Here is a 17,185-nt window from a genome sequence, read left to right as displayed (position 1 = left end):
TCAGACCGTAATCACACCCTAATCAGACAGTAAACAGACCGTAATCACACCCTAATCAGACAGTAAACAGACAGTAAACAGACCGTAAACAGACCGTAATCAGACCATAATCAGACCGTAATCAGACCGTAATCAGACCCTAATCAGACCGTCAACAGACCGTTATCAGACCGTAAACAGACCGTAATCAGACCCTAATCAGACAGTAATCAGACCCTAATCAGACCCTAATCAGACCGTAAACAGACTGTTATCAGACCGTCAACAGACCGTTATCAGACCGTAAACAGACCGTAATCAGACCCTAATCAGACAGTAATCAGACCCTAATCAGACCTAAATCAGACCGTTAACAGACTGTTATCAGACTGTAAACAACAGACTGTAATCGGACAGAAACAGACTGTAATCAGACCGTAAACAGACCGTAATCAGACTGTTATGAGACCCTAATCAGACCGTAAACAGACTGTTATCAGACAGTAAACAGACCGTAAACAGACTGTAATCACACCCTAATTAGACCGTAATCAGACCGTAAACAGACCGTAAACAGACAGTAATCAGACCGTAATCAGACTGTAAACAGACCGTAATCAGACAGTAATCAGACCGTAAACAGACCGTAATCACACCGTAAGCAGACCGTAAACAGATCCGAGAACATAATTGTTTGCACTTTATAAACGACTGGTATTAACTAGACAAAATATTATGTTTTCAGAATCTTCAATTTGATACCTTCCCTGCAGTTGCTTCTAGTGCAAGACATTATTTTGATATTGTTTAAGTTATGTTTTTTTTTTTTTGTTGTTGTTTTGAAGAATATCAAATTTAATGAGACCAAAGAAAATAGTATGAGGTTAATTGTATTATAGATGTGAAATGTCAATGTGATAATAACTGTGGATTGATACACTGTCAGGCAGTGAGCAGTGTGGTGTTCATGTTATAATTAGCCCTCACACCTCAGGAGAAGAACTGCTCATTGGGTGATGAATGCAGTTGTAACCATGGATCACAAGGCAATGAATAGTATTCTGTTCATGAGTTGAAGAATGCAGTTGTTGTGACATACTTATTCAGATTATTTGGTCATCAATAGATTATGTTGTAGTTTTACATTTTGTACAGTGATTATGTTCTTATTTATAAAGTTACATGTATTTAAATGCTAAAACATGCTTCAGTCACATGTCTTTAGTAAGATTGTTTGATCAGGACTCTACGTTTATTGCATTAGTGAGCTGATCCACCATAATACCACACCGCTAATTGGTGGTAAAGTGTTAACAGTGCCATGAATGATTGATGGAGTTTCTCACTGTGTTGTATAAAATCTATACTGGGACTTATCAACTGACAGTGCTAATTAGTGGTCTCCTGTGATCTCCTGTCTACATACTGCTTCATACTAATACATTATACAGTCACAGTGGAAGTCCGTCCAGTCAAATCACTAACACACTGGTACTCCATCACTAATACAGTGGTACTCCATCACTAATACAGTGGTACTCCGTCACTAATACAGTGGTACTCCGTCACTAATACAGTGGTACTCCATCACTAATACAGTGGTACTCCATCACTAATACAGTGGTACTCCGTCACTAATACAGTGGTACTCCATCACTAATACAGTGGTACTCCATCACTAATACAGTGGTACTCCGTCACTAATACAGTGGTACTCCATCACTAATACACTGGTACTCCATCACTAATACAGTGGTACTCCGTCACTAACACACTGGTACTCCGTCACTAACACACTGGTACTCCATCACTAACACACTGGTACTCCATCACTAATACAGTGGTACTCCATCACTAATACAGTGGTACTCCATCACTAACACACTGGTACTCCATCACTAATACAGTGGTACTCCGTCACTGATACAGTGGTACTCCGTCACTAATACAGTGGTACTCCGTCCAGTCAAATTACTAATACAGTGGTACTCCATCACTAACACACTGTTACTTCATCACTAATACAGTGGTACTCCATCACTAATACAGTGGTACTCCATCACTAATACACTGATACTCCATCACTAATACAGTGGTACTCCGTCCAGTCAAATTACTAATACAGTGGTACTCCGTCACTAACACACTGGTACTCCATCACTAATACAGTGGTACTCCGTCACTGATACAGTGGTACTCCATCACTAATACAGTGGTACTCCGTCACTAATACAGTGGTACTCCGTCACTGATACAGTGGTACTCCGTCACTAATACAGTGGTACTCCGTCACTAATACAGTGGTACTCCGTCACTAACACAGTGGTACTCCGTCACTAACACAGTGATACTCCGTCACTAATACAGTGGTACTCTGTCACTAATACAGTGGTACTCCGTCACTAATACAGTGGTACTCCATCACTAATACAGTGGTACTCCGTCACTGATACAGTGATACTCCGTCACTAATACAGTGGTACTCCATCACTAATACAGTGGTACTCTGTCACTAATACAGTGGTACTCCATCACTAATACAGTGGTACTCCGTCACTAATACAGTGGTACTCCATCACTAATACAGTGGTACTCCGTCACTAATACAGTGATACTCCGTCACTAACACACTGGTACTCCCATCACTAATACAGTGGTACTCCCGTCACTCATACAGTGGTACTCCATCACTAACACACTGGTACTCCATCACTAATACAGTGGTACTCCATCACTAATACAGTGGTACTCCGTCACTAATACAGTGTTACTCCGTCACCAATACAGTAGTACTCCATCACTAATACAGTAGTACTCCGTCACTAATACAGTGGTACTCCGTCACTAATACAGTGGTACTCCATCACTAATACAGTGGTACTCCGTCCAGTCAAATCACTAATACAGTGATACTCCGTCCAGTCAATAACTAATACACTGGTACTCCGTCACTAATACAGTGGTACTTCGTCACTAATACAGTGGTACTCCGTCCAGTCAAATTACTAATACAGTGGTACTCCGTCACTAACACACTGGTACTCCATCACTAATACAGTGGTACTCCATCACTAATACAGTGGTACTCCGTCACTAATACAGTGGTACTCCATCACTAATACAGTGGTACTCCGTCACTGATACAGTGGTACTCCGTCACTAACACACTGGTACTCCATCACTAATACAGTGGTACTCCGTCACTGATACAGTGGTACTCCGTCACTAATACAGTGGTACTCCATCACTAATACAGTGGTACTCCATCACTAAGACAGTGGTACTCCGTCACTAATACAGTGATACTCCGTCACTAATACAGTGGTACTCCATCACTAATACAGTGGTACTCCATCACTAACACACTGGTACTCCGTCACTAATACAGTGATACTCGTCACTAATACAGTGGTACTCCGTCACTAATACAGTGGTACTCCGTCACTAATACGGTGGTACTCTGTCACTAATACAGTGGTACTCTGTCACTAATACAGTGGTACTCTGTCACTAATACAGTGATACTCCGTCATGTATACAGTGATACTCCATCACTAATACAGTGGTACTCCGTCACTAATACGGTGGTACTCTGTCACTAATACGGTGGTACTCTGTCACTAATACAGTGGTACTCTGTCACTAATACAGTGATACTCCGTCATGTATACAGTGATACTCCATCACTAATACAGTGGTACTCCGTCACTAATACGGTGGTACTCTGTCACTAATATGGTGGTACTCTGTCACTAATACGGTGGTACTCTGTCACTAATACAGTGGTACTCTGTCACTAATACAGTGATACTCCGTCATGTATACAGTGATACTCCATCACTAATACAGTGGTACTCTGTCACTAATACAGTGATACTCCGTCATGTATACAGTGGTACTCCGTCACTAATACAGTGGTACTCCGTCACTAATACAGTGGTACTCCGTCACTAATACAGTGGTACTCCATCACTAATACAGTGGTACTCCATCACTAATACAGTGGTACTCCATCACTAATACAGTGGTACTCCGTCACTAATACAGTGATACTCCGTCATGTATACAGTGGTACTCCATCACTAATACAGTGGTACTCCGTCACTAATACAGTGGTACTCCGTCATGTATACAGTGGTACTCCGTCACTTATACAGTGATACTCCGTCACTAATACAGTGGTACTCCGTCACTAATACAGTGCTACTCCGTCACTAATACAGTGATACTCCGTCACTTATACAGTGGTACTCCATCACTTATACAGTGGTACTCCATCACTTATACAGTGGTACTCCGTCACTAATACAGTGGTACTCCGTCACTAATACAGTGATACTCCATCACTTATACAGTGATATTCCGTCACTAATACAGTGGTACTCCATCACTGATACAGTGGTACTCCGTCACTAATACAGTGGTACTCCATCACTAACACACTGGTACTCCGTCACTAATACAGTGGTACTCCATCACTAATACAGTGGTACTCTGTCACTAATACAGTGGTACTCTGTCACTAATACAGTGGTACTCCATCACTAATACAGTGGTACTCCGTCACTAATACAGTGGTACTCCGTCACTAATACAGTGGTACTCCGTCACTAATACAGTGTACTCTGTCACTAATACAGTGGTACTCTGTCACTGATACAGTCGTACTCCATCACTTATACAGTGGTACTCCGTCACTAATACAGTGGTACTCCATCACTTATACAGTGGTACTCCGTCACTAATACAGTGGTACTCTGTCACTGATACAGTGGTACTCCGTCACTAATACAGTGGTACTCCGTCACTTATACAGTGGTACTCCATCACTAATACAGTGGTACTCCATCACTAATACAGTGGTACTCTGTCACTAATACAGTGGTACTCCGTCACTAATACGGTGGTACTCCATCACTAATACAGTGGTACTCCATCACTTATACAGTGGTACTCCGTCACTAATACAGTGGTACTCCGTCACTAATACAGTGGTACTCCGTTACTAATACAGTGGTACTCTGTCACTAATACAGTGGTACTCCATCACTGATACAGTGGTACTCCGTCACTAATACAGTGGTACTCCATCACTAACACACTGGTACTCCGTCACTAATACAGTGGTACTCCATCACTAATACAGTGGTACTCCGTCACTAATACAGTGGTACTCCGTCACTAATACGGTGGTACTCCATCACTAATACAGTGGTACTCCGTCACTAATACAGTGGTACTCCATCACTAATACAGTGGTACTCCGTCACTAATACAGTGGTACTCCGTCACTAATACAGTGGTACTCCATCACTAATACAGTGGTACTCCGTCACTAATACAGTGGTACTCCATCACTAACACACTGGTACTCCGTCACTAATACAGTGGTACTCCATCACTAATACAGTGGTACTCCGTCACTAATACAGTGGTACTCCGTCACTAATACAGTGGTACTCCATCACTAATACAGTGGTACTCCATCACTAATACAGTGGTACTCTGTCACTAATACAGTGGTACTCTGTCACTGATACAGTCGTACTCCATCACTTATACAGTGGTACTCCGTCACTAATACAGTGGTACTCTGTCACTAATACAGTGGTACTCTGTCACTGATACAGTCGTACTCCGTCACTAATAGAGTGGTACTCCGTCACTTATACAGTGGTACTCCATCACTAATACAGTGGTACTCCATCACTAATACAGTGGTCCTCTGTCACTAATGCAGTGGTACTCCTTCACTAATACAGTGGTACTCCATCACTAACACACTGGTACTCCGTCACTAAAACAGTGGTACTCCATCACTAATACAGTGGTACTCCATCACTAATACAGTGGTACTCCATCACTAATACAGTGGTACTCCCCCACTAATACAGTGGTACTCCGTCACTAATACAGTGGTACTCCATCACCAATACAGTGGTACTCTGTCACTAATACAGTGGTACTCCATCACTTATACAGTGGTACTCCGTCACTAATAGAGTGGTACTCCGTCACTGATACAGTGATACTCCATCACTAATACAGTGGTACTCCGTCACTAATACAGTGGTACTCCGTCACTAATACAGTGGTACTCCATCACTAATGCAGTGGTACTCCGTCACTAATACAGTGGTACTCCGTCACTAATACAGTGGTACTCCATCACTAATACAGTGGTACTCTGTCACTAATACAGTGGTACTCCATCACTAATACAGTGGTACTCCATCACTTATACAGTGGTACTCCGTCACTAATACAGTGGTACTCCGTCACTAATACAGTGGTACTCTGTCACTAATACAGTGGTACTCTGTCACTAATACAGTGGTACTCCATCACTGATACAGTGGTACTCCGTCACTAATACAGTGGTACTCCATCACTAACACACTGGTACTCCGTCACTAATACAGTGGTACTCCATCACTAATACAGTGGTACTCCGTCACTAATACAGTGGTACTCCGTCACTAATACAGTGGTACTCCATCACTAATACAGTGGTACTCCGTCACTAATACAGTGGTACTCCATCACTAATACAGTGGTACTCCGTCACTAATACAGTGGTACTCCGTCACTAATACAGTGGTACTCCATCACTAATACAGTGGTACTCCGTCACTAATACAGTGGTACTCCATCACTAACACACTGGTACTCCGTCACTAATACAGTGGTACTCCATCACTAATACAGTGGTACTCCGTCACTAATACAGTGGTACTCCGTCACTAATACAGTGGTACTCCATCACTAATACAGTGGTACTCCATCACTAATACAGTGGTACTCTGTCACTAATACAGTGGTACTCTGTCACTGATACAGTCGTACTCCATCACTTATACAGTGGTACTCCGTCACTAATACAGTGGTACTCTGTCACTAATACAGTGGTACTCTGTCACTGATACAGTCGTACTCCGTCACTAATAGAGTGGTACTCCGTCACTTATACAGTGGTACTCCATCACTAATACAGTGGTACTCCATCACTAATACAGTGGTCCTCTGTCACTAATGCAGTGGTACTCCTTCACTAATACAGTGGTACTCCATCACTAACACACTGGTACTCCGTCACTAAAACAGTGGTACTCCATCACTAATACAGTGGTACTCCATCACTAATACAGTGGTACTCCATCACTAATACAGTGGTACTCCCCCACTAATACAGTGGTACTCCGTCACTAATACAGTGGTACTCCATCACCAATACAGTGGTACTCTGTCACTAATACAGTGGTACTCCATCACTTATACAGTGGTACTCCGTCACTAATAGAGTGGTACTCCGTCACTGATACAGTGATACTCCATCACTAATACAGTGGTACTCCGTCACTAATACAGTGGTACTCCGTCACTAATACAGTGGTACTCCATCACTAATGCAGTGGTACTCCGTCACTAATACAGTGGTACTCCGTCACTAATACAGTGGTACTCCATCACTAACACAGTGGTACTCTGTCACTAATACAGTGGTACTCCGTCACTAATACAGTGGTACTCCGTCACTAATACAGTGGTACTCCATCACTAACACACTGGTACTCCATCACTAATACAGTGGTACTCTGTCACTAATACAGTGGTACTCCATCACTAATACAGTGGTACTCCATCACTAATACAGTGGTACTCCGTCACTGATACAGTGATGCTCCGTCACTAATACAGTGGTACTCCGTCACTAATACAGTGGTACTCCGTCACTAATACAGTGGTACTCCGTCACTAATACAGTGGTACTCCATCACTAATACAGTGGTACTCCCCCACTAATACAGTGGTACTCCGTCACTGATACAGTGATACTCCATCACTAATACAGTGGTACTCCGTCACTAATACAGTGGTACTCCGTCACTAATACAGTGGTACTCCATCACTAATACAGTGGTACTCCGTCACTAATACAGTGGTACTCCGTCACTAATACAGTGGTACTCCATCACTAATACAGTGGTACTCTGTCACTAATACAGTGGTACTCCGTCACTAATACAGTGGTACTCCGTCACTAATACAGTGGTACTCCATCACTAATACAGTGGTACTCTGTCACTAATACAGTGGTACTCCATCACTAATACAGTGGTACTCCATCACTAATACAGTGGTACTCCGTCACTGATACAGTGATACTCCGTCACTAATACAGTGGTACTCCGTCACTAATACAGTGGTACTCCGTCACTAATACAGTGGTACTCCGTCACTAATACAGTGGTACTTCATCACTAATAGTCAGTGGTACTCCGTCACTAATACAAATGGTACTCCGTCACTAATACAGTGTTACTCCATCACTAATACAGTGGTACTCCGTCACTAATACAGTGGTACTCCATCACTAATACAGTGGTACTCCATCACTAATACAGTGGTACTCCATCACTAATACAGTGGTACTCCATCACTAATACAGTGGTACTCCATCCAGTAAAATCTCTAATACAGTTATAGATTATATTTATTTGTATCACACCTTAAATGTTAAACTGTTTTTTGATTATGTGTTCTGATGAATTTTGTTTCTTTATTAGCCTACGGTGAAAGCAGTGAACAAGATACAGAAAGCAGCTCAGAAGATGAGATTAGCATTGGTAAACGGAAGATTGGCCGAAACAGGGGAGACTCTGGTGAGTACAGAAAAAATGGATCCATGTCGGTCACCAAGTCATTGGCAGCTCTTGTTCTAACTCTACACGTATGATTTTTTTTACGTTTTGTCATTTAAGCAATGAACAGTGGTTTTAATGTTGTTATAGTCGATATGGCAGCAAGATGTATGGTGGGCAAATGGCATGGGAACCCGTTGCTACATTTGCCCACCATACATCTTGCTGCCATATCGACTATAACAACATTAAAACCACTGTTCAATACTTATAATTACATTGTTTTACCATTTTCGTCAACATTGAAAAAAACTAAACCAACACAAAAAAATCCCGCCTTTTTCAATGTCACATGACCCACTGGGTGTTATAGCCTGAGGCACTGGGTGTTATAGGTGTATGATGGCAACTGCCTCTTAGCATTGTGTCGATGGGGAAATGTGGAGCAACTGTAAATATGAAATCCCTGAATCTGATTTAATGAAATTTCACAGGAACCTTTCTGTTGATAGATTGTGTGAAATATGAGGACACTACTGAGTAATATAATCTCCATTAACGTCCATCTTTGGGACTCGTTACAGGAATATTTTACAATGTACTAGAAATACCAGAATGTATCAATAAATATTGTCTGATACTTTGTATTACAGAAAGTGACAACATCAGCGTGACCAGTTCGGCCAGTGGTCAGTACTATAGTGGACACAACCCTAAGGAGATGCGTGGCAGTGTGACCAGCAGTAACTACCATGGGGGTCAGCTCAGCGCTACAGAGAGTAGCCGCGGAGATGACATACATGAGGATACCGACAGTGAGAGTGTTGGAGGTAGGTCACAATACTTTATACTATAAAATTACTACAAGGGGGTAGACATGTACGCTCGATAAAAATAATACTACAAGGGGGTAGACATGTACGCTCAATAAAAATAATACTACAAGGGGGGGAACATGTACACTCGATAAAAATAATACTACAAGGGGGTAGACATGTACGCTCGATAAAAAAATATACTGCAAGGGGGTAGACATGTACGCTCGATAAAAAAATAATACTACAAGGGGGTAGACATGTACGCTCGATAAAAATAATACTACAAGGGGGTAGACATGTACGCTCGATAAAAATAATACTACAAGGGGGTAGACATGTACGCTCGATAAAAATAATACTACAAGGGGGGGGAACATGTACGCTCGATAAAAAATATACTACAAGGGGGTAGACATGTACGCTAGATAAATATAATACTACAAGGGGGTAGACATGTACGCTCGATAAAAATACTACTACAAGGGGGTAGACATGGACGCTCGATAAAAATACTACTACAAGGGGGTAAACATGTACGCTCGATAAAAATAATACTACAAGGGGGTAGACATGGACGCTCGATAAAAATACTACTACAAGGGGGTAAACATGAACGCTAGATAAAAATACTACTACAAGGGGGTAGACATGTACGCTCGATAAAAAACAATACTACAAGGGGGTAAACATGTATGCTCGATAAAAACAATACTACAAGGGGGGTAAACATGTACGCTCGATAAAAAACAATACTACAAGGGGGTAAACATGTATGCTCGATAAAAATAATACTACAAGGGGGTAGACATGTACGCTCGATAAAAAATTACTACAAGGGGGTAGACATGTACGCTCGATAGAAATATACTACAAGGGGGTAGACATGTACGCTCGATAAAAATAATACTACAAGGGGGTAAACATGTACGCTCGATAAAAATAATACTACAAGGGGGGGGAACATGTACGCTCGATAAAAAATATACTACAAGGGGGTAGACATGTACGCTCGATAAAAATATACTACAAGGGGGTAGACATGTACGCTCGATAAAAATAATACTACAAGGGGGTAAACATGTACGCTCGATAAAAATAATACTACAAGGGGGTAGACATGTACGCTCGATAAAAATAATACTACAAGGGGGTAGACATGAACGCTAGATAAAAATAATACTACAAGGGGGTAGACATGTACGCTCATTAAAAATAATACTACAAGGGGGTAAACATGTACGCTCGATAAAATAATACTACAAGGGGGTATACATGTACGCTCGATAAAAAAATATACTACAAGGGGGGAATCATGTACACTCGATAAAAATAATACTACAAGGGGGTAGACATGTACGCTCGAAAAAAAAAAATACTACAAGGGGGTAGACATGTACGCTCGATAAAAATAATACTACAAGGGGGTAGACATGTACGCTCGATAAAAAAATATACTACAAGGGGGGAATCATGTACACTCGATAAAAATAATACTACAAGGGGGTAGACATGTACGCTCGATAAAAATAATACTACAAGGGGGTAGACATGTACGCTCGATAAAAATAATACTACAAGGGGGTAGACATGTACGCTCGATAAAAAAAATACTACAAGGGGGTAGACATGTACGCTCGATAAAAAAAATACTACAAGGGGGTAGACATGTACGCTCGATAAAAATAATACTACAAGGGGGTAGACATGTACGCTCGATAAAAAAATATACTGCAAGGGGGTAAACATGTACGCTCGATAAAAAAAATCATGCTCTCAGTGTAAGAAAATCATCAAAAATAAAAACCCAAATCAGTTAGTCAAATCTGTCTATAAAGACCGTCCAAGGGGAGACAGAAAAACGGTCAATATAGAAAACAAATAAGCGACCGCCGTTTCAAAATCCCCCGTCGTTAGTCACATTAGACAGGTAGTCGCTATACAGAGGGTCGTTATATAGTAAAATCTCACGGGGAATCTTAAAATCGGTCGTTATAGACAGACAGTCATTAGAGCAGGTTTGACTGTATTCTTCAAACATCCAGCTGAAAAATTCAGTTTTGAAACTAATTAGGAAGTTGAAGTTTTACAGGAAAGTGTAATCCTTGAAACATATGGAGACATCAGCTGTTGATTACTTAAGTGGATGTGTCATCATTTTAAATAATGCTGTGAATTTTCATCTAAATTTTTGAATTTGAGACTTAAATACTAACTTAAGGTTCTTATTGTACCTTAAACACATTCTTAGTTGTCCAAACTGATCCCTGTACACTCCTGTCAGTTGTCCAAACTGATCCCTGTACACTCCTGTCAGTTGTCCAAACTGATCCCTGTACACTTCTGTCAGTTGTCATAACTGATCCCTGTACACTCCTGTCAGTTGTCATAACCGATCCCTGTACACTCCTGTCAGTTGTCATAACTGATCCTTGTACACTCCTGTCAGTTGTCATAACTGATCCCTGTACACTCCTGTCAGTTGTCATAACTGATCCCTGTACACTTCAGTCACTTGTCCAAACTGATCCCTGTACACTCCTGTCAGTTGTCATAACCGATCCCTGTACACTCCAGTCAGTTGTCATAACTGATCCCTGTACACTCCTGTCAGTTGTCATAACTGATCCCTGTAAACTCCAGTCAGTTGTCATAACTGATCCCTGTACACTCCTGTCAGTTGTCATAACTGATCCCTGTACACTCCTGTCAGTTGTCATAACTGATCCCTGTACACTCCTGTCAGTTGTCATAACTGATCCCTGTACACTCCAGTCAGTTGTCATAACTGATCCCTGTACACTCCTGTCAGTTGTCATACTGATCCCTGTACACTCCTGTCAGTTGTCATAACTGATCCCTGTACACTCCTGTCAGTTGTCATAACTGATCCCTGTACATTCCTGTCAGTTGTCATAACTGATCCCTGTACACTCCAGTCAGTTGTCATAACTGATCCCTGTAAACTCCAGTCAGTTGTCATAACTGATCCCTGTACACTCCTGTCAGTTGTCATAACTGATCCCTGTACACTCCAGTCAGTTGTCATAACTGATCCCTGTACACTCCTGTCAGTTGTCATAACTGATCCCTGTACACTCCTGTCAGTTGTCCAAACTGATCCCTGTACACTCCTGTCGGTTGTCATAACTGATCCCTGTACACTCCAGTCACTTGTCCAAACTGATCCCTGTACACTCCTGTCAGTTGTCATTACTGATCCCTGTACACTCCTGTCAGTTGTCATAACTGATCCCTGTACACTCCTGTCAGTTGTCATAACTGATCCCTGTACACTCCTGTCAGTTGTGATAACTGATCCCTGTATACTCCTGTCAGTTGTCATAACTGATCCCTGTACACTCCTGTCAGTTGTGATAACTGATCCCTGTATACTCCTGTCAGTTGTCATAACTGATCCCTGTACACTCCTGTCAGTTGTCATAACTGATCCCTGTACACTCCTGTCAGTTGTCATAACTGATCCCTGTACACTCCTGTCAGTTGTCATAACTGATCCCTGTATACTCCTGTCACTTGTCCAAACTGATCCCTGTACACTCCTGTCAGTTGTCATTACTGATCCCTGTACACTCCTGTCAGTAGTCATAACTGATCCCTGTACACTCCTGTCAGTAGTCATAACTGATCCCTGTACACTCCTGTCAGTTGTCATAACTGATTCCTGTACACTCCTGTCAGTTGTCATAACTGATCCCTGTACACTCCTGTCAGTTGTCATAACTGATCCCTGTACACTCCTGTCAGTTGTCCAAAGTAATCCCTGTACACTCCTGTCAGTTGTCATAACTGATCCCTGTACACTTCTGTCAGTTGTCATAACTGATCCCTGTACACTCCTGTCAGTTGTCATAACTGATCCCTGTACACTTCTGTCAGTTGTCATAACTGATCCCTGTACACTCCAGATACCAGTAGAAACAGGACATCAATCTTGGCTTCAGCATCAGATTATTGTTGTAAATGATAAGGGTCTATAACCCCTATCAGAGTTAGTGATGAAGCTGTCCGACCATTGTCTATAACCCCTATCAGAGTTAGTGATGAAGCTGTCCGACCATTGTCTATAACTCCTGTCAGAGTTAGTGATGAAGCTGTCTGACCATTGTCTATAACCCCTATCAGAGTTAGTGATGAAGCTGTCCGACCATTGTTTATAACTCCTATCAGAGTTAGAGTAGCTGTCCGACCATTGTCTATAACTCCTATCAGAGTTAGTGATGATGCCGTCCGACCATTGTCTATAACCCCTATCAGAGTTAGTGATGATGCCGTCCGACCATTGTCTATAACCCCTATCAGAGTAAGTGATGACGCTGTCCGACCATTGTCTATAACCCCTATCAGAGTTAGTGATGACGCTGTCCGACCATTGTCTATAACCCCTATCAGATTTAGTGATGAAGCTGTCCGACCATTGTCTATAACTCCTATCAGAGTTAGTGATGATGCCGTCCGACCATTGTCTATAACCCCTATCAGAGTAAGTGATGAAGCTGTCCGACCATTGTCTATAACCCCTATCAGAGTAAGTGATAACGATTGTCTATATCTCCCGTCAGAGCTAGTGATGAAGCCATCCTGCAGCGTTTTGAAGCAGAAAAATAAGAATAACTCCACCTATTTTCATAATATTTACAACAGAGGGACCGCATTTAATCAGAAAAGGACACAAAAATAACACGACAAACCATGAGTCTTATACAAAATAGAAGTTAGAGTGTCCTTTAGAGTTATGTTAATTATCATGTGTACTGGAGTTTAACTGTCAGCAAAGATCTCTACATACTGACTATAACTGACCACACGCCGGACTTCTGTCCTGACTGACCGTTACAGCTGACTGTCAAATTGTATTACTCCAAATCTGCTCTGCTTTTAATCATGTGACCTTGTGTGTGATCACAATGTTCATGTATATTTTTAGTTTCTATGCTTGGTGGAGGTTTCTGTAGATTTCATGATTCTCTGCTTATATATATATACATGTGTTACTCACACTAACAAATTTCATTTTTACGGAATGTAGTGGTGCCACCTGGTGACAGGCGTTAGATTTAATGTACCCTGTGTGCGAACAGTTTAATCGCCGGGATCATTTGTGATAAAACATTTATTTAAAATTTTACAGTTTTGAGAACTTCTGAATTTGTTTTCCGGGGAATCAAATATATTCTGTAAGAAAATTGTTGCTGTTGCAATTCAAATGTTGTTATACGTTGGACAAAACACTGATACATTTCAGCGTAAAATTATCTCAAAAATTCTGAATAGTTATTCTGATTTTAATTGATCAGAGAATTAGGAAATATATTTTTAAGGACCAAGAACAACTAAATTGATTTTAAGGAATTAATTCAAACTTCATACAATTTGCTATAATTTCAGTGTGTCTCATAATGCCCTGATATTTGTATAAAAATGAATTAAAGAAAAATGTTTGGTATATAGAAAAATGTTGTTTTTTTTTTTTTTGTGCAATATTTCTTTTTTTTGAAAACTAACAACATCTTACAAAAGTGTGTGACAAAATGTGTTAAGAACCATTGTTTATGTTTGTCCTGTGGTGTCTCCTAACTGTGACACTGTGCTGTTATCCTGCTTTACCGATGAAATAGCTAGAGTGATCTCCCTTTGTCCGTCCACATGTAACAATGATGTGTACAATATTCAGCCTTTCTCTAACTCAGATTCCCTCACAGAGAAAAATCAAACATAAGTCTTTCCTAAATCCATTTTGCATCTTTTTAAAAATATTTATTGCAAAACATTAATTTGATTATTGATTTGTACATGTACAGTAAGTTGCAGAGATTTTGTTTCATGTGAAAAAATTCTGCATCCGTATCTGATCAGCCAGAAATTATGGAAACTGGTACTTCATTTGCAGTAAAGAAATTGCATTATTGAAATTTCTCATATTGATTCAAAAATGAAAATTTTACATTTGTAAAAAAAGAAAGTCAATCTAAAATTGGAAAAAAACAGAACACGTTTAAATGTCAAAATGTAGTTTGGAGAAGAGCTATGTTGATTTTTCCTGCTGAGTGCCATATTGAACTATAGCTCTTGGTGGAGTTCCCGCTCATTTCATCAACTCGTTAGTCAAACCAGATCGGTCTGTCCATGTAATTTGTACTATAATTGTGCTTTTAAAAAGCATGAAATTATATAATCACTGGTGTTTTGAGATTCTGTTTCTCTTTGAACACTAGTCAAAACATCAATACGATATAAATGGTATTTTGTAGTATTTTGGTGAAAAAAGGTAAATAAAGAAGTTAGAAATCTTTATTCTAATCAATCAAGTCTCATTATGTTTAGTTGAAATATATTGCTAAAAGTTCTTATCTCTAGTCAGTTTCCTTGTAACTTTCAGTTTCACAATAACAAACTGACTTTCTCATATTATTTTGTAGTTAGCAGTTTTCTATTCAGACCAAATGTCTTATGAATTTGAAATAATTTTTCAATATTTAAAGCTTTTAAAACTGATAAATTGATTTGATTATCACAAATTACTATAGAAAAAAAATATCCTTGTAGAATATATTAGTAATCTTCAAAGTAACACTAGGTACATATCTAAAATATTTGAATTTTAGGATGACTTTGGAAGATGCCAAATTTGCTAGTTCAACGACTCTTTTAAGAAAACGCCAAATTTGCTAGTTCAATGACTCTTTTAAGAAAATATAAAAATAGCTGTCTCGATGAAGAAGAAAAATAATAAAAAGAAGAAAGAAGTGAAAGAGAAGAATTAAAAACAAAATCTCCCTAAAACCAGTGGTTATGTGATTAATCCTTGTGATACCGGGTAATGAGTCCATCCATGTTCGTTAGAATGTTTACGGTAATCATTGCTCTGTAATAAGCCCACCCTCTACTTTTATGTACGGGCCCAGTGGGCTTATCACAGGATATAGGTTTGATGCTGGTGTGAGATGATGGGCGCTCCACAAGAGATGTTGTTTCTATCACGGTGCTGGTTGACCTCATGTTCTTACCCTCTCCTTCAGGTGGGCATGCTTCTGCTTCTCGTCACCATTCATCTTCGTCAGCCATTCAGCCAAGCCGTGACAGTCGCTACCGATATCATTAATGACCTCTCCAGTGCCTGCGGCTACGTAGTGTGTGTTTGTGTATCCCCTCCCAGCTATACTCTCCGACTGTAACTGTGTAGAACCTAACCCACCTTGGACGCTTGACATGTTGGGAATATTATGAAATATTATTACCATAGCTATTAGAGTTGAAAATTGTCGCCATGGTAACCGTTGAAAATTTCAGGATGGAGTCAGCCTCAGTGTTGGTTGTGATTTACTTAAGCTCTATAAACACAAACCAGACATTCAGTAAAGCTACTGTTTATTGATACTAACAAAACATAACTAGTGGTTTGCTGTACTTGCAGTCAACATTACTTACTGTATTACTGGTCATTTTTGTGGGCGCAAATTTCAGTGGTTCACTTCCAAAGCTGTTTAATTAAAAAATTTTGTTATTTTCATTTTTTTTGGTACATGTAAATGAAATTGCATGCAGAATGATATCACAGCCGAGTATACATGACATGAGATGCCATCTGTGCATGACGTCCTGTGTCAAGTCACAAATCAGAAAAATGATAAAAATATTTTGATCAAAAATACTTTCTAAGCTGGCATTGTATTTGCTCTTGTATGCAAAATAAAGGTGATAAATTACCAGCTTGGAAAAATGTTGATC

At 40.3% G+C, this 17,185-nt stretch overlaps 1 protein-coding gene across 2 annotated transcripts in view; it reads left to right on the top strand.

Annotated features, from left to right (window-relative positions):
* The window catches only part of LOC117332682 (rabphilin-3A-like), a 105,409-nt gene that overhangs the window by 44,918 nt on the left and 43,306 nt on the right, over positions 1-17,185 (top strand). For both annotated transcript variants that reach the window (XM_033891680.1, XM_033891681.1), the window contains exons 7-8: positions 8,547-8,642; positions 9,275-9,451. In XM_033891680.1, coding sequence (XP_033747571.1) covers positions 8,547-8,642; positions 9,275-9,451 — 273 coding nt within the window. The remainder of the gene's footprint in view (positions 1-8,546; positions 8,643-9,274; positions 9,452-17,185) is intronic.

This window comes from Pecten maximus, chromosome 8 (assembly GCF_902652985.1).
Source record: "Pecten maximus chromosome 8, xPecMax1.1, whole genome shotgun sequence".
In the NCBI taxonomy this organism is placed as follows: Eukaryota; Metazoa; Mollusca; class Bivalvia; order Pectinida; family Pectinidae; genus Pecten; species Pecten maximus.
The sequence above is the reverse complement of the archived record's forward strand: the minus strand, read 5'-3'. Positions and strand labels throughout refer to the sequence as shown.